The sequence below is a fragment of the Bos indicus genome, chromosome 29, assembly GCF_029378745.1.
Source record: "Bos indicus isolate NIAB-ARS_2022 breed Sahiwal x Tharparkar chromosome 29, NIAB-ARS_B.indTharparkar_mat_pri_1.0, whole genome shotgun sequence".
Classification (NCBI taxonomy): Eukaryota; Metazoa; Chordata; class Mammalia; order Artiodactyla; family Bovidae; genus Bos; species Bos indicus.
This window is the reverse complement of record NC_091788.1, coordinates 37,937,627-37,955,365: the sequence shown is the minus strand read 5'-3', so window position 1 is coordinate 37,955,365 and position 17,739 is coordinate 37,937,627. Positions and strand designations below refer to the sequence as shown.

At 53.5% G+C, this 17,739-nt stretch overlaps 1 protein-coding gene across 2 annotated transcripts in view; it reads left to right on the top strand.

Annotated features, from left to right (window-relative positions):
- VPS37C (VPS37C subunit of ESCRT-I) overlaps positions 1 to 16,239 on the top strand; it is a 30,364-nt gene extending 14,125 nt beyond the window's left edge. For both annotated transcript variants that reach the window (XM_019955130.2, XM_019955131.2), the window contains exons 2-5: positions 8,556 to 8,653; positions 11,985 to 12,156; positions 12,868 to 12,950; positions 13,909 to 16,239. In XM_019955130.2, coding sequence (XP_019810689.2) covers positions 8,561 to 8,653; positions 11,985 to 12,156; positions 12,868 to 12,950; positions 13,909 to 14,613 — 1,053 coding nt within the window. In that variant the 5' untranslated portion in view covers positions 8,556 to 8,560 and the 3' untranslated portion in view covers positions 14,614 to 16,239. The remainder of the gene's footprint in view (positions 1 to 8,555; positions 8,654 to 11,984; positions 12,157 to 12,867; positions 12,951 to 13,908) is intronic.
- The last annotated feature ends 1,500 nt before the right edge of the window (positions 16,240 to 17,739 follow it).

Sequence of the window (17,739 nt, the reverse complement as noted above, 5' to 3'; positions counted from 1 at the left end):
AGTTTGAGAACCAGTAGTCTGGATTCCTCTGCCACTTTGGATGATCTGGAGGCAGAACACTGATGGCAGCAGATGGGTAACCCCAGACTTTGGGGGTACCTGCTTTGTGGGCCTGGGCAGAATACTGTCTGTTCTCCACCCCATCCCCAACCCCTTCTACAAATTATGAGAAACGCTTGCTGCTCTCAGCCTCCATGGGTGTCTTGGGATCAGGCAGTGTCTGTGGACTTCTGAAGCAAAGGCATCAGAAATTAACTTGCAGGGGTGGGCGATGCCTCAGTAAATCTTGTAAGGTGGAACTTGCCCACTCCTCAGGTCAGCGGGCATCTTTGTGAGCCACCTCTACCCGGGAGGCAGGGACTGGGGAGGGCCAAGGTGTTCAGCGGCTTGCCTGGGCTTGTAATCTCTGCAGCTCAGATAACGTTATAACTAAACACTACCCTCATCTCTCCTCTGTGTCACTTGTGAAGTCAGAATACCAGGATAGGATGGGACTCTGGCCTGTGGTAACAATTTGTAGGAACTTGGGCAATACAGCCGTTTACGGGACCTTGCGCAGTACCCTGTTTGTCTCTGGCTTTCATCTCTGAAATAGGGGTAATCATGCCCTGAGTTCACTTTACTTACTAGACAGTTTATATAAATTAATGGGAGAGTTTGCAAAGGGCTTTGATTTCAGAAGAAGGGAGCCATGGAACCATTAGCGTCCCTTTGACAAGGGAGGAAAATTGAGTGGGACACATTTGATCGTGGGATCCTGAGCAGACCTCATCCAGAGGAGATGGGGACCTGGGGCTCTTACACGGGCCAGCAGCGCCTTGTGGGGCAGTATGAGCAGAGGCAACTGGGTGAGCAGAGCCTGGTGCAAGGAGCAGCCAGCCAGGTCAGGGCTTCTACGTCTGGCGTCCCCTCTCTTGTCTCTAAAGGGCTTCCCTGGTGGCTCAAACTGTAAAGAATCCACCTGCAATACAGGAGACCCAGGTTCGATCCCTGGATCGGGAAGATCCCCTGGAGGAGGAAATGGTTACCCACTCCAGTATTCTTGCTTGGAGAATTCCATGGACAGAGAAGCCTGATGGGCTACAGTGCATCAGGTCGAAAGGTTACATGCCATTCTACCTCAGTTTCACCATCTGTGAAATGGGCATGATAGAATTGAGAGGGACGTTGAGGGATTCCCTGGTGGCTCAGGCCCTGGTGGCTCAGAGGTTAAAGCTTCTGCCTGCAATGCGGCAGACTTGGGTTTGATCCCTGGGTCGGGAAGATCCCCTGGAGAAGGAAATGGCAACCCACTCCAGTATTCTTGCCTGGAGAATCCCATGGACAGAGGAGCTTGGTGGGCTACAGTCCAACGGGGTCACAAAGAGTCGGACACGACTGAGTGACTTCACTTTCACTTTCACTTTGAGTTAGAAACCAGAGAAGGTGGATTAAGAAGAAAAGCACTGTAGCCCACATCCCACTGTGGCCAAGTACATTTCACCTGAAAACTTGCTACATGAAAGAGATCTACTTCTGGTAGTGTGGAGAACATCAGAATTGCAGGCTGACCTCGAGGGTTTATTCTCATGACCTGCATGAAATGGAGCTGTTTCATACCTGAAGTTCTTGAGGCATTTCAAAAATGCATGCTTTGAAGTCTACAATGAAAGAGAATTGACACAAGAGAGGCTTTGTATGACCGTGGGACTGAGATGGTCTTTCTCTTGTCTTTGAGAGTAGCCATTTCCTTATCCTGAATATTCTTTGGAAGGACTGTTACTGAAACTCCACCTGATGTGAAGAACTGACTCATAGGAAAAGACCCTGATATGCTGGGAAGGATTGAAAGCAAAAGGAGAAGGGGATGGCAGAGGCTGAGATGGTTGAATAGCATCACCGACTCAGTGGACTTGAATTTGAGCAAACTCCGGGAGGTAGTGGAAGACAGAGGAGCCTGGCATGCTTCGGTCCATGGGGTCGAAAAGAGTCGGACACGACTTAGCAACTGAACAGTAGCAACAACAACAAATCTTTCCCAATCAGGGAATGGCAGAGAGTCATCACAAGAGGGTGGATGAATGCCAGGTTGAGCACATACCAGCATGTTCCCCACACAGAATGGAATCCTTTTCCCCAGCCAGGGGGCCTGATCCAGGGAGAGACGGTTTAATTAGGAGAGCTGTATGTTTCAATTCCTTGCCCACTTTGGGGGTGAGTTCTCACTGCCTAAAAGACATGTGATTGTCCAGGTCACCAGGTAGATAGATGTGTCGGGTTTTTGCCACAGGAGTTTAAAGCCATTAAACAGAGCCAGGTGTGGGACTTCAGATGGCAGAGGAAGGTCCTCGTTTGGACGGCGGTTGGAGGGGGAGGCAGTTCTGGGGGGCCGTGTGTAGTGGCAAAGACGGACACACCCTGGAATCCCCTGGGGTACTCATTTGCTTTTTTTTCTAAATCAGCCACCATTCTTTTTTTTTTTTTTTTTAGTTTTTATGCTTTTTATTTTTTTAAAAAAAAATTTAATTGGAGGATAATTGCTTTACAATATTGTGTTGGTTTCTGCCATATATCAACATGAATCAGCCATAGATACTCATACATCAAGATGAATAACCCCTCCCTCTTGAACCGCCCTCCCATTTCCCACCTGACCCCATCCCATCCCTCTAGGTCATCACCGGCCACCTGATTTGAGCTCCCTGTATCATCCAGCAAATTTCCCCTGGCTATGTGTTTTACATACAGTAATTTATACGTTTTCATGCTACTCTCTGAGTTCATCCCACCCTCTCCTTCCCTCCACTGTATCCACAAATCTGTTCTCTATGTCTGCATCTCCATTGCTACCCTGCTAGTAGGTTCCATCTTTCTAGATTCCATATATTTCCATTAATATATGATACTGGTTTTTCTGACTTACTTCACTCCATGTAACATGCTCTAGGTTCATCCACCTCATTAGGACTGACTCAAATGTGTTCTTTTATATGACTGAGTAATATTCAGTAATATATATGTACCATAATGTCTTTATCCATCCGTCAGTGGATATCTAGGTTGCTTGCATGTCCTAGCTATTGTAAATAGTGCTGCGACAAAACGTTGGGGTACATACGGCTCTTTCAGTTATGGTTTTCTCAGGGTATATGCCCAGTAGAGGAGTTGTTGGGTCATATGGGCTTCCAGGTGGCGCTAGTGGTAAAGAACCTGCCTGCCAGTGCAGGAGACAGAAGAGACGTGAGTTTGATTCCTGGGTTGGGAAGATCCCCTGGAGGAGGAAATGGCAACCCACCGCCGTATTCTTGCCTAGAGAATCCCATGGACAGAGGAGCCTGGCAGACTACAGTCCATAGGGTCACAAAGAGTCCAGTATCACTGAAGTGACTTAGCACAGCACATCATGGTAATTCTATTCCTAGGATTTTTTTTTTCTTTATTTAACACAAGAAAGTCTCCTTTCTTGCTCAATATCTGCAGTGACTTTTTACCAAACTTTGATGACAAGTTACATCCTTGCTGCTGTCCCTCTTCCTAGTGGAAGCAGCAGTCTCATACAGGTTTTAGCAACATCAGGCCCCCTTTGTGTGACCTTGAACTTTCAAGCGCTGGGGGAAGACTTGGCCGCTTTGCTGTCACAGACTCACCCGCGATCACCCGCGATCACCCGCATACACTACAAATTCACAAAGGATGGACGTGCACACCTGATGCACAGAGGCGGCTGCACTACCCTTTGGGCAGCCCCAATAGAAAAAGAGATGAGAATGTTGTAAAATAACTTGAAAGTTTTAGAAAGATTTTGTTTTAGTGACTTTCTTCTAATCAAAACATTTCCATTTTGGGGAGAAGGGTAGCGGAGGGAAAGTGGCTGGTGAAACCCATTAAGGAAGCCAGGCCTCTCGGGGGGCTACAGGGGGTCTAGCGTCAGCGCCTCTTGCTCGTGATGAGCCCCCAGGACCCCCTCAGCCCCCCACCCCCCAACACCCAGCCTGCATGCAGGGTGAGTCTCCTGGCTTGCTTGAAGCCTGGCGGTGTGGCGGGTGTGCCCGTCTTATGGATCGGCCTGCGGAGGCCACGGCACTGGGGCTGTCCTCTCCAGACCGCACACCCACGTTCTGCTGGTTGGTCTGGACGCTGCAGTGGCCTCACTCGGTGATGCTCAGTGTCACGGGGCTGCACACCCAGAGTTAAATCCCGGAGGGAAAGAACCCTGTTCTCACATGCCAGCCCCCCTTCCATGCCTGCATGAGCCAGGCCGTCAGCACCCGGAGAGCAGTGCATGTGGAGGCTTGGTAGACACTCGGCAGAAACAGCACAGGAAGATTGAGCCCCCTGAAAACGTCATTAAATTAGTCGTTTATGCTAAGTGAGGGAAGTCAAGGCAGGGGAAAGCCAGATGCTCTATGATTTCACTAAATAACAAATGAACAAGCATAGCCTAACAAAAACAGAGTCATAGATACAGAGAACAAACAGGCAGGGGTGCGGTGGGGTGAGGGAGAACCAAGAGGTACACACTTGCAGCTGCAAAATAAAGGAGTCACGCGGGTCAGGTGTACAGTGTGGAGAGTACAGTCAATAACTGCTATCTTTGTAGGGTGACTGAGCGTAACCAAACTTGTCCTGGTGGTCATTTTGAAATGTATGGAAGCAAATCACTGTGTTATATACCAGGAGTTAACAAGGTTGTAGGTCAATCACACTTCAAAAGAACAAATATACAAATAAACTTAGAAAAAGAGATCAGGTTACTGGTTACTAGAGACGGGGGTGGGGAGTGGGGGAGAGGAATTGGAGGAGGACCATCAAAAGGTACAAACTTCCATTATAGGGTAGATAATCGATAGGGATGATAAAGATATCATGATAAATATAATTGATAACAGTTTATAAGTTTTACTTATAAAAATGCAATTTATAGAGACAAGTGTAATTAACACCATATGTTACATTTGAAAGTCGTTAAGAAGGAAAGTCCCGAGAGTTCTCATCACACACACACACACACGTTTTTTCCTTTCTTTAATTTTGTTACCTGTAGTTAATGATGGATGTTCCCTAAAATTATGGTCATTGTCTCATGATGTGAGTCAAATCATTATATTCTACACCTTTAACTTACACAGTGCTATATGTGACTTATATCTCAGTAAAACTGGGAAGAAGGGAAGGAAGGGAGAGAAAGGAAGGAAGGGGGGAAGAAAGAAAGAATGAATAAATCGTGGAGATGCTGAAGCTCTGGGTCTAGGGAACTTGGGACTCTGGCTTTCAGCAGGGACCCCCGGCGATGCTGCTGCAGATGGTGAGAAGAGTCTTGGACTGATTCAGGTACTGCCCCCTCCAGGCCTGGTGACCCTGGACACCTCTCTGAGCCTCATCTCTGAGGTTGGATAATAGCGAGACTCACTGTGTAATGAGGTTATGGGCATCCTGGTGACAACAAAGACTTATGTAGTGCTACAGTGTGCCAGGCACTGCTGTTTTACAGCTGGAGAAACGGGCACAGTGAGATTAAATAACACACCTAGTAAGTGGCAGAAATGAGCTTCAAACCTAGGCAGTCTGGCTTCTGAGTCTATGCACCTAACATCTAAGGCCAGTGGTTCTCAAAGTGTGTTCCAGGGGATCTCTGAGAACCCTGTCAGGCTGTCCATGAGGTCAGAGTGGTTTTTGTAACCTAGGGCATTATTTTCCTTTTTCCTTTCTTTCTTGAATGAATACACAGGGAAGTTTTCAGAGGGTTCACGACACAACATCCTTCTGACGGCAAGTGTGTGTATGCTTTCGTGTTCTTGTGTTTTAAGAATCCCTTACTTTTAATTTTGATATTTATCAATAGCTAAGATCCATATAAACGAGAACTCTTTGAGGTCTCCATAGTGTTATGAGTGACAGGTGTCCTGAGACCGAAAAGTGTGCCATCAGCTCTTGAAGCTGTGCCGCCTTGAATGTGGTCTCACTGTGCGTGACTGGGGCACCTCCCATGGTAAGTGGTCGGGGGAGAGTGGGGGCCCATCCCGGGGAGCGGGTGCGTGGTGAGCGAGTCTGGACCTGCTGGGGCCCTCTCAGGTGGCACAGCAGAAACTGCACTGTTTGTCTGCAGCCAGCCAGCTGCCCACACTGGAGCGTCCATCCTCAGTCTGGGGGTGTCTCTGTGCCCAGCTCTAACTTTGGAAAGGAGCAGACATCCTCATGTGGCAGGTCCCTCCCCTCGTGGTGGAGCCAGGCCAGCTGCCACTGAGGCCTGCAAGTCTGGGCTGTGTTGGAGGCTTTAGTAACCGATAAGTAACTTCCGCAGCACTGGAGCCTTCTGTCAGCATTTGTTTTAGGCCAGGTCTCACACCGAGCCAGCGCTTTTCCTGTGTTGACCATTGCACTGACCCATTTTACAGAGGAAGAACCTGAGGCCAAGGGTGAGTTCACTGAGCCATTTCCCACAGTGGCAAGTGGCAGAGCCTGGGACTCAGACGAGATCAGTCTGACGGAGCCCAGGCCCCTGACATTCCAGGTCTGCAGAATGTTGCTCCGTTCCCCTTGCTCGTCTCGCTCGTGGCATACTCACTAGGTTTGTAGAATAATAAATGCAGGGGGGAAGCCTCCCCAGTGGTCTTCCCTGGTGGCTCAGTGGTAAGGAATCCGCCTGCCAATGCAGGAGACATGGGAGATGTGGGTTCAATCCCTGGGTCAGGAAGATCCCCTAGAGAAAGAAACGGCAACCCACTCCAGTATTCTTCCCTGGGAAATCCCATGGACAGAAGAACCTGGCAGACTGCAGCGCGTGGGGTCACGAAAGAATCGGACTTAGTGACTAAACAGCCACAACGGGGGGCCTCCCCAGTTCTGCTCCTTCCCCAGACCCTCACTGTCAACCTTTAGACCAAGCTTGTCGGGAGTCTCAGAGTGAGGTGTAGACAGAGTGCAGATTTCTGACCCTGCCCCTGGTAACCTTTCTGATCCCCACCCACCAGTGGGACAGTTGCCCCCACCTCGCAGGAGCAGGAGAGGCGGTGCGTTGTGAAACTCGCACCACGGCGTGCAGTCCCTAGTGGCCTCTGTTGCACATGACCAGCAGCGAGCCGTCGTCTTTCTCAGAATCTGGCCTTGGACCAGCTGCGTCCACATCTCCAGGAGATTTCCGGGCCCCACTCTGGCCTACGACGCAGGGCTCTGAGGGTGCAGCTGTGGCTCCTGCGTTCTCAGCGAGCATCCCCCAACCCCGGGGGGTTCAGGTGCTCAGCAAAGCTTGGCATCCTTGTCGTGGAGGTTGGGGGCAACATTCAGCCCTCAGTAGGTAACAGAAAGTGGGGGTGGCCCTACAGAGGTCTGTCGGTCAGGTGACCATTGAATCGGTTATCTAAACCAGGACACTTCGGAGCATGAAAAGGGGCACCTTTAATAGCCACACTGGCGCATGAAGGCTGAACCTGGGCCTTCCTGGCAGAGGTGTCACGTGGTCTCCGTTGATGGGTTTCTCCTTCGTCTTTCTGCTGCCCTGGAGATGCCTTCCCCTCCTAGTCCAGATGAGGAAGCAAGACTGGAGGTCACCTCTGGCCACACAGCTGTAACCCTGGGCCTGGACTCTGCGGCGCCCCCTCAGCCCAGTCATCATTCCTGCCGAGCCATAGCACAGAGGGGCGATGGGGACTCCGGGTTTCTGTAGCATCGGGATCCTAGGAAAACTGGCAGAGCCTTTGTAGTGAAAAATCTGGGCTATAAAACACGTTCTGAAAATGATGAGAACAGATGAGAACAGAGGATGCTGTCAGCAGAAGGGAAGTGAGCCCTGAGTGTGTTAGTGCTTCCTCTTCTCCCTGGAGCTCTGTCCTCTTGGGGCCTGGCTGTGACCTCGTGTCACACAGTCATCGATCCACACCCTCCTGGGCAGAGTGATGGGGAGAGGGCCGCGGAAACCAGCTCTTCCATCGAAGCAGGCATCCTGTTCGGGTCAGTCGATTTCCTTTCCTTCTGGTACCTGCAGGGGCCAGTTTGGTGGCAATTTCTGGTTCTTCTCTGATGAGGACATGCATGTGACAGTTCGTTTTTGTGGCACATGAGGGTTCGTTTTGTGGCACGTGGAGCTGCAGAGAATGCTTGTGGCAAACCCAAGGTGGTTCTTGTGCTAAACATGACAGGCAGGGAGGCGCCCGAAGCTGGCAAGACACTTCTATTCAGACAGAAATAGACACCTCCTAGAGCGTGTGCTGGCATCAGGGCTCGCAGGCGGCCTTGGGCCAAGTTTAGTCTCTGTCCCTGCCTGTCCGCCTCCCGCCTTTCCTGTCTGCTTCTTGGAGAGCTTCATCTAGCACCTCCAGGAATCGTGGTTTTGCCTCTGGCCACCCAGTTCCTCTGCATATCCTGCGGTTCATGGTTTGGGTGAAGGAGCAGCTTCTTGGTTTCCCTGGGAACAGGGGATGAGCAGGGTAGCTGGACTGTGCCCTCCCTGGGCCTCCCTGTGGACTGGCAGCATCGCTGGGAAACTCCAGTTAGTCTTTAACAGATGATGAACATGGGCTCGGGGGTCCCTTCCACCCGAGCTGCCCCTCTCTCACTTCAGTGTCCTTCTGTGATCCCAGGAAAGATGGAAACGCTGAAAGACAAGACCCTGGAGGAGCTGGAGGAGATGCAGAACGACCCGGAGGCCATCGACCGACTGGCCCAGGACTCCCCGGAGGTAGGGGAGGCTGTCATGGGGCCAGAGATGGCGGATGGGACTGGGTCCCTCCTCAGGGATGCTGGCTTGTTGGGAGTTTGGGCCAGGTCTCTTTCCCTTTTCTGTGGCCTTCTCCCTGATTTGGGCCCATCCAGAGGAGCCCCTGGGGTCTCAGTCCGGTTCCTGGGCCCTCTGGGAGTTCTGGGGAAGGGGGAAGGGCAGTGCCAGGGAGCCCAGGGCCCCAGCCAACTCTGGCTCCCAGTGTCTTCAGGGACCCGCGTGCCCACTGAGCCCCTACCCTGTTGCTCCATCCTGGCTTTGGAGGCATTTCTAAAAACACTGGGTCTGTCGTGTAGCCACCTTTTGCCTACAACCTTGTTTGGCCCTGCATCTCTAGGAGAGCCGTTCTGGGACTGGGATTAGTTCATCTCCTGTTTAATCCGTTTCAGTCATAACACACACCTAATCACCTACAGCTCCTAGTCACCACCCTCACGGGAATAAGCCACCTTCTGAAAGTACAGAGCTTTACATTTTATAAAGGGCGCCTTCCCTTCGCCTTGACCCTGTGACTCCCCTGCAAGGTCAAAGAGGTCAGTTGACCAGATGTGGCTGCAGAGCGGGCCGTGCCCGTGGCCATGCCTTGAGTGGCCGCAGTCCGCACGCCGTCGCCTCCTGCCCCTGATGGTTGGGAGACACGGACATTTCGGCGAGATCATTGATCGACCTTTGGCATGTGCTTCTGTCTTTGCTGATGAACCATGCCGTTTGTCTCTTCTGTATATTCACAGTGTCTGACCCCAGAAAAGGGAAGCCTAGCCATCCAACTTCTCCTGCCTCTGCCTCTGCAGACCTCTTCCCTCTGTGAGGGGCTGTGCAGCCAGACCTGCTCCTGGCTCCTTCCTTGCCGGTGCTCCGGCTGCCCCACCACCCCTCTGCCTGCAAGAGCAGCCTTCGCCAAGGCTCTAGGGCACGGGGTGCAGGGCAGGGTGTGAGGAGAGGCCCGGGGCCCAGATGTGGTACGTCCAGCCACCCAGAGCGAGGCTGGTCTTGGTTAAACTCCAAGGCTGCCTCCTAGAGAGAGAGAGTCTGTGGGCTCAGCCAGGGCCCAGCTCTAAGCTAACTCGATGCCGGCCTTCATCCCCTGTCTTCACGTGTTAAACACCAAGTGCTTTTCCAGTCTGCCACGAGCACAGTGTGACAGGAACGCCAAGGCCTGTTTTCAAGGGCACAGAACTTCGTAGAAACAGGCCAAATTACATAATGGGAGGTGTGACGAAGCACAGAATCACAGAAAATGTCAGCAGAAACAGCCTCGTGGGCAAAAGGCAAGTTGAGTTTGTGACATGCAGCTGTGCCTGACTAATTGATTTGAATTCTCGGAAGGGAAGAACACTCACGGGATCGCGGGGAAGTGAAGAATGAGATCTGTAGACTCATGAGACCCTGTGGACAGGGTTCCTCCCATGGGCTGTGAGACATGAACATCGCTGTGGGATTCGAGGAGGGATAGGAGCTCACTGAGTTTGGGCTGTGGACGTTGCTTGGAGAAAAGAGCAGGGGACCGCCGTCCCTGTGGAACTGTGTGTGTTCTGGGGTCTTCTGGGTGGGGTGCTTGAACTGTCTTATTGACCTCTTATAATGGGGGTCAAGGGCTTCATTGTGAACTCCTGATGGAAAAAGATTTGGGGGAGGCTCTGGGGAGAGGGGCCAGAAACAGGTAGGACCAGGTTTAGGGGAAAGTGTCCAGCATAGATTTACTGGCTAAAACCCAGGGAAAAGGCAGTGGTGATATAAAGAGGACACATCTGGGGAGATCTGGGGCCCCTTAAGGGGCAGCTGAGCCGGGCACTTCAGGCACCCCTCTGGGTCTGCCACATAAGAGAAGGAAAGCTTTCACGGCTGATGAAAATGAGATTGGAACCCCACAGTGCGGGCGTCCTGAGTCAGAGCCCTTGCTGAGCCACTCCAGAGGGTATTTGTGACAGCCAGGTGAGGGGGCAGACCCGGGAGGCCATGGCCAGGCCCCACAATTTCTGGTAGCCATGGCAGTCCTCTTTCCAGTCTGGAGCTCAAAGGGCAAGCTCCCAGCCCACCCCAGAGCACAGGGCTCCAGGCCCCCCGAAACCCCCTCCTCTAGGACGGCCACGGCTTCCTGCGTCTGCTCGGGGTCGAGCCAGTCAGGCGGGGCTCGCCATGTGCACACCATGGTGGAGAAGCTGCTCAGTGGTTCCTGAGGGAAGCCAGTCTTGCCGAGCTGCGCCCTGAACCCAGCTGGGGCTCAGAGTGGCGTGTAGTCACCCTGGTGACATGCTGGTGTGTAGTCCCTGCTCCTGCAGGGCTGTGGGTCTGTTTCTCCACCCTCCTCTCCCTGATAAATGGATGGGGCTTCAGGTCAGAGCGGGTCTGGGAAGGGTTTCTGAGGCTGCCACCTCACGGGCTGGTGACCACAAGGGACCTCGCTGAGGGGAAGAGCGCCACTCAGCCTGGGGACGTGGTTTCAGCCAGGCTTGTGCAGGGGCTCACCTGAGGACTCCCCTCCAGTTCTCCAGGGGGCCCCCTGTTAGCTCATCTGCGTAGCTTCTCTGCAGGACACACACGTGGAGGAGTCAGGGCAGGTCTGTCTGGAATCGGCGTCTCAGGCTGGCCCTGGCTTTCCCACTCCTCAGACTAACTTTATTTGGGGGCCTCCTTGTGTGTCCAGCCTGTGTTCTGGCCTTTCGTTAGTGCGTCTCAGAGGAGGTCTCTTGCCTCTGAATCCTGGGTGTGAGTCGTTGGTTCTTTTAGTCCCTTCCTTCCTAGGAAGCCTCTGACTCTCCCTGCCCCCTCCCTGGAGCTCCACACAGCCCACAGCAGGCTCCTCAGCTCGTCACATGTCCCTCAGTGCCAGCTCCCCACGTGCCTCTGCCACAGAGGCTGTTGGGTTAAGGTTTTGTGGGGCATCTGGGTCAGAGTGCTTTGCTCAGAGTTTGAACCCAGGTCCATCTGACTCTGGGCTTCCCAGGGGGCACTAGTGGTAAAGAATCGGCCTGCCAATACAGGAGACTTAAGAGACATAGGTTTGATCCTTGGGTTGGGAAGATCCCCTAGAGAAGGGCATGGCAACCCACTCCCTTGGAGTGGCCTGGAGAATCCCATGAACAGAGGAGCCTGGCCAGCTACAGTCCACAGTGTCACACAGAGTGGGACGCGACTGAAGCGACTTAGTATGCACTTAACATGCCATCTGACTCTAACTAGGGGCTGAGTGTTGCCTGGCTTCCCCTCTGTAAGCAACAGGTCCCAGGAGCCCCTGGCCCAGCCCACCGGGAGCTGAGTGGCAGGTCTCATGGTGAGGTGTCTTGTCCTGTAGGTCCAGGATCTGCAGCTGGAGCGGGAGATGGCGCTGGCCACCAACCGCAGCCTGGCCGAACGGAACCTGGAGTTCCAGGGTCCACTGGAGATCAGCCGCTCAAACCTCTCAGACAAGTACCAGGAGCTCCGGAAGCTGGTGGAGCGGTACCAGGAGCAGAAGGCGAAGCTGGGTAGGCGGCCAGCCCCGGGAATGTGCACCAGGGGTGCCTCTCTTCACTCAGGGTCCATCTCTTCACTCAGGGTCCCTGTTCCCCATGGAGCTAGGGGAGCTGCTGGAATCTCCTAGAAAAACAGATTCCCTCTCCCTCCCCAGGACAGGAAGGGGCCAGCAGTTACTGCAGGTTACCACATCCCCAGCCTGGCTAAGTGCTTTAGCAGCCATCTAAGGGTAGGTCCTGTCATTGTTCTCGTGCCGTAGATGAGAGGAGTGAGACTCAGAGAGATGCCGGAGCTTGGCCAGGGCTCCATGGCTACATAGAGGTGGAGCTGGGATTTGAATCTGGAGAGCCTGGTCTGGGCTTTCTGTGTCCCAGCCTGCTGTCTGAGGAGGTGAGGGGCATCTGGTCCTCAAGGTGGAGGACTTGATGCTCAAAGTAACCCCCTGGGCAGATTAGGCTGGGTGGGCAGAGCCTGAGGCCTCTTGCTTTTCCAGCCAGCATGGGGAGCTGGGGATCCAGGGAGCCAGGGTCTGTTCACTGAGCTCCTGTCAGCTCAGGAAGCTGACCAGAGGGAACCGACAGAAGGGAGTTCTGCTGAGACCCCAGGGCAGAGGCAGGGTCCCTGGCACATCAGACTCTCCAGGACCCTTGCCGAAACCTCGGCCTCTCTCACAGCATCAAGAGGCACTTTTGAAATGTTAACCTTTCTGCCCTCCCTTCCAGAGAAGTTCTCCTCAGCACTGCAGCTAGGGACCTTGTTGGACCTTCTGCAGATTGAAAGCATGAAGATTGAAGAAGAGTCCGAGGTGAGGCAGCTGTTGACACCCGGTCTTCCTTGCAGAGTCGGCCCCTGCAGCAGATGAACGCTGACTGGGTGGACACCGGCTCCATGGCCACTAGCGCAGCCTAGCCAGGGGCTGTGGGGCCTGGCAGCGCCTTCCACCCAGAGCCGGTCTGCACACAGAGAGTGAAGAGAGGCCAGAGGGCAGCAGAAGAGAGCAGGCAGCCCCAGGAGAGGGGAGAAGCCGGGGGTCCCGCTCCTCACGAACAGGAGCTCTTGTCCTGAGTACCCGCGTCTGCAGGGCGCAGGACCGGGCTCTAGTAGATGGCAGAGGTGAAAGGTCCCTCCACCTGTAGTCCCCGTGGAGGCCCTTTTGGATGCGGGGAACGGGAACCCAGTCTCACTAGTTGAAGCGGAAACGGATGGATGGCACAGCCGTGGGGCAGCTGCAGGCCTGGAGGGGGAAGGCAGTGAGCAGGTACCCTCGAGGGCTGAAGCCAGGCCGCCAACCCCTCCCCTCTCCTGGCAGCTCTCTCTTGCTTCCTTCTGGGCCCATCTTCACTTTCTATGGGCAGACTGGCTCTCTCCACATCTCTTTGCCCTCTGCCAAGCCCCTCAGCCCTGCCTGGGCTGGGTTGTGCTAGTGACCAGGGAGCCAGTGTTCACCTGGTCATTCAACACCCAATTTAGCATCTGGCATGAGCCTGGCATGATGGTGGGGTGGGGAACAGCAGTGGCTGTGACAGGTGGTCCCCACCCTCCGGGAGCTGACATCTTGGTGGGGGAGACAGGATAAATTAAACACATGCTTGTGTAATAATATATCACCAGTGAGAAGAGCCGTAGAGAGAAATTCCCAAAGCAAGGGACAAAGAAGGCCTGGCTGGGGTGGGGATGGGGGCTGCAGCTGACCTCTGACCCAGCGGTATTCAGGTGGCCTCCATCCCGGCAGACCTGATGCCACTGGAGCTTGTGTCTTCCAGGCCATGGCTGAGAAGTTCCTGGAGGGCGAGGTGCCCCTGGACACGTTCCTGGAGAATTTCTCCTCCATGAGAACACTGTCCCATCTGCGCCGGGTTCGCGTGGAGAAGCTCCAGGATGTGATGAAAAAGCCCAGGGCCTCCCTGGAGCCGGCCAGGGACACCCCTCCTCCGCGCCCTCCCCCGCCACTGCACCCTGGCCCCCAGACGACGCCCCCGCCAGCTGAAGACGCTCAGCCACAGCCTCCACAGCCCTCAGTGGTCCCTCCCTACCCTTTGCCCTACAGCCCCTCTCCAGGCATGCCCGTGGGCCCCACCGCCCATGGAGCGCTCCCGCCAGCTCCGTTCCCCGTGGTGTCCCAGCCTTCGTTTTCCTACAGTGGGCCTTTGGGGCCCCCGTACGCCGCAGCCCAGCCGGGAACCAGGACCCCTTCAGGCTACTCCTGGTCCCCGCAGAGGAGCGTGCCGCCCCGGCCGGGCTATCCTGTGGCCCCCACTGGTGCCTCTGGGCCCGGGTACCCTGTGGTGGGGGGCCGGGCCCCCAGTCCTGGTTATCCTCAGCAGCCCCCCTACCTCTCAACAGGAGGAAAACCTCCATACCCCACACAGCCCCAGCCCTCAGGCCCCCTCCAGCCCCCCTACCCCCCTGGGCCCGCTCCTCCCTATGGGTTCCCCCCGCCTCAGGGTCCCACCTGGCCTGGCTATTAGGCACAGTCCTGGCCCTCAGCCCTTCCCTACTCCCACCTGTACCACAGCCTTCAGCCCACCCCTTGCTGAGATTCGAGGCTAAATTGGAAGTGGAGTTGGCTCCACGTGGACTCATGTTGCGCCCGGGAGCCTGAGGGGACCCAACTGGGAGCGCACCGGCTGACCAGGCACTGTGACTGGCTTGGCCACACCAGGCGGTCCCAGGGCCTGCGGGCCTCCCAGGGGAAAGGAGGACCTGGCTTCCATGGCTGGCTGTAGCTCTCCTGGTGCTCGCCAGGCAGGAAGTTCAGTCCTCCCCGTGTGCCCGCACCTGTGGACATCTCCTGGTGACTGCACAGACTCACGGATGCCTGAACCCAGTGCGGAGTTATCTCAGCGAGGGGCTGGCTGGCCCCTGCTCACCCCCTCCCTCTTCTCTGGGATTTAGCAAGTGCAACCACGGTGCCCACTCTAAAAGAGGCAGTTCTCTGTGTCTCTTGGTGCATTCAAGGATGGCCCACCGCACGTTCCATGTCAGAGTTGGATCAGGGGGAGAGAACAGAGTTAGGCAAAACAATGAGTGATTTTCACATCACATAAAGCCATAACAGGACTCTGACAGACTGATGTCAGGTCAGCTTGTACTTTGTGCTGCCGTTTGAACAGCAGCAGCAGTGCCCATGCAGGGAGCAGGCCGAGGATTGTGGAGGCGGATCCCAGACCTTGCTGGCCCTGGTTGGAGAATCCAGGGGCTGCCTTGGACCCTATGGCTGCAGGAGAGGGGGCAGTTCTGGTCCAGGAGACTGTGATCACATCAGGGGCTCATTTAGGAGCAGAAGGCCAGGTTGCCTCCCTGGCCACCTCTCTTGTCTGGGATCTCCCTGCTTCTGGTTGACTTCTGTGGCTCAGCCCCCTCCTGTCCACTCCTTTAGTGCCTTGAATCTCATCCATGGCAGCCCCCTCCCTTCCTTTGACTCTCTCCTGTAACTCTTCACGACCCCCTAAAGCCCTCCTAAGACGGACATCAAAAGATGCCCTAACAGTTACTTCCCCTGTGGTGCTTTGTAAAACACCATCACTATGTCGGAGTCATTTCTTTGCATCTCTCTTATCTTCAGAATGTAAAGGGCAGGGACTATGACTCTGAGCCACACACAGGCCCCACCACACTGGGGCTTTCAGCACCCAGTTCGGTAATAAAAAATGACAATAGACCAAAGGGGGTTGTGATGAATGAAGCATTACCTTGGTCGTTACCAGATGTGAACCAGGTCTCAAGGGCAGACTCTGGAGCTGCTATCTGTTAGGAAGTCATGTGTGCCTTGAATTGTCCATTACCCGAGTACCCAGCACCTGGTGGGCCTGGGGTGCTGGGGGCCAAAGAGGAAACTCGACCTTCTGGTGCCTGCCCCTCCCGCCCCACCCCGCCCCGCCCCGCCCGGCCTGCGTGCCATCATAGGGTGCGTGCGATGAGATGCTCAGTCAGCCCTGTCAGTCCCTGACCAGTTGTGCTTGCTTCTCATAAGTTATTTATACAGAGAAATCACTAATGGACTCTACTGGTTCGAGTACTTCTGTACTGGATGAGCGATCGCTGGTATGTTTGTATAATTAATTGCCATAATAAACTTTGATGAGTTACGAGTAGTGCTGTGTTAGTGTTAGTCGCTCAGTCGTGTCTGACTGTTTGCAACCCTATGGACTGTAGCCCGCCAGACTCTTCTCTCCATGAAGCTGCAGTGAATTTGAGAAGTGGCTGCCTGTGGGGGACATCGATTTTGTCAACTGAAAGGAAAATGTAAGACTTGTGGATTTCAGTTTTGCTTGGAGATCTTACGGCAGATTATAGCCTGAGAAACAAACCCCTAGTACCTCTGAAAATCTGCTCCAAAGAGGTAGGGGGAGAAGCCAGTATATATATTTTGACTAGGGAATAGGTGCTAGCAAGCACCTCTAGGTGTCACCCTACAGTTGTTCTAGCTCTTCTGCATGTCTCCGTTTCTGCCTTTAGCAGTCTAAAACCACTGTGGGCATGCAGACCCCTGGATGGCCAGTCTTCATGTGAAGGTCCCTGGACTAGCTAGTTTTTAAAAGTAACAAGTGGATTTCCCTGTGGGGCTGCTGGATATCATGAGGATTCGCCTTCACCAGTTCTTTTCATTTCTCAGTTGCCTGAGAAGGTCATGAATAGCTGGTGAGAGCTCTGTCCCTTATCTTTGGAGCTTAAAGGCCTTGTATGGTATCTTCACTTTTTTCCGGACAAACCCCATTAAACTGCCAATTTGGTGAAAGATGTCAGGCCAACTGCCTACCTAATCACCCCGTCCAAACCTCAGTGTCTCTCAACTGGACGATTTCCTCAGTGTCTTTCAGCTGAGCCCTTTCTTTGTATCTTTCAAGTGAGAAATCAGGTACCTTTTTATCTTCTACCAAATTGAACTCAGGATTGTCAGCCAAGATGAGAGCTCTGAGGCTCAGGAGAGAGTCACCCAGTATTCTGGACTAGTGGGAAGGCAGCAGGTTCAAGGGGCCCTTGTTGGTACCAGGGCTCTAGATCCTTGGAGAATATCAGGTGAAGGAGACAAGTCTGCTGTGGGTCCCTTTGTGGTCATCCAAACTGTCAACTGACAGAAAAATGCACAGTGTAAGAGCTGTGGGTTTGTTTTATTGAGGCTCCTTACTATAGAGTGACTATTACTCAGGAAACAGCCTCTCAGTAGCTCAGAGAAGCCAGTATAGATATGGTTTTGGCTTGGGAATGTATGCAGTCAGGCACATATCTTGGTTAAAAAGAAAAAATGTGACTGTTAGTTGTGATGATCAGATAGCTCAGTTAATGATTTTAGTGTTTTTCTATGCACAAAAAGTGAAAGTGAAAGTCGCTCAGTCATGTCCAACTCTTTGCAACCTCATGGACTGTACCATCCATGGAATTCTCCAGGCCAGAATAATGGGGTGGGTGTAGCCTTTCCCTTCTCCAAGGGATCTTGCCAACTCAGGGATCAAACCCAGGTCTCCTGCATTGCAGGGGGATTCTTTTTTTGTTTGTTTTTAATTTATTTATTTTAATTGGAGGCTAGTTACTTTACAATATTGTAGTGGTTTTGTCATACATTGACATGAATCAGCCATGGGTGTACATGTTCC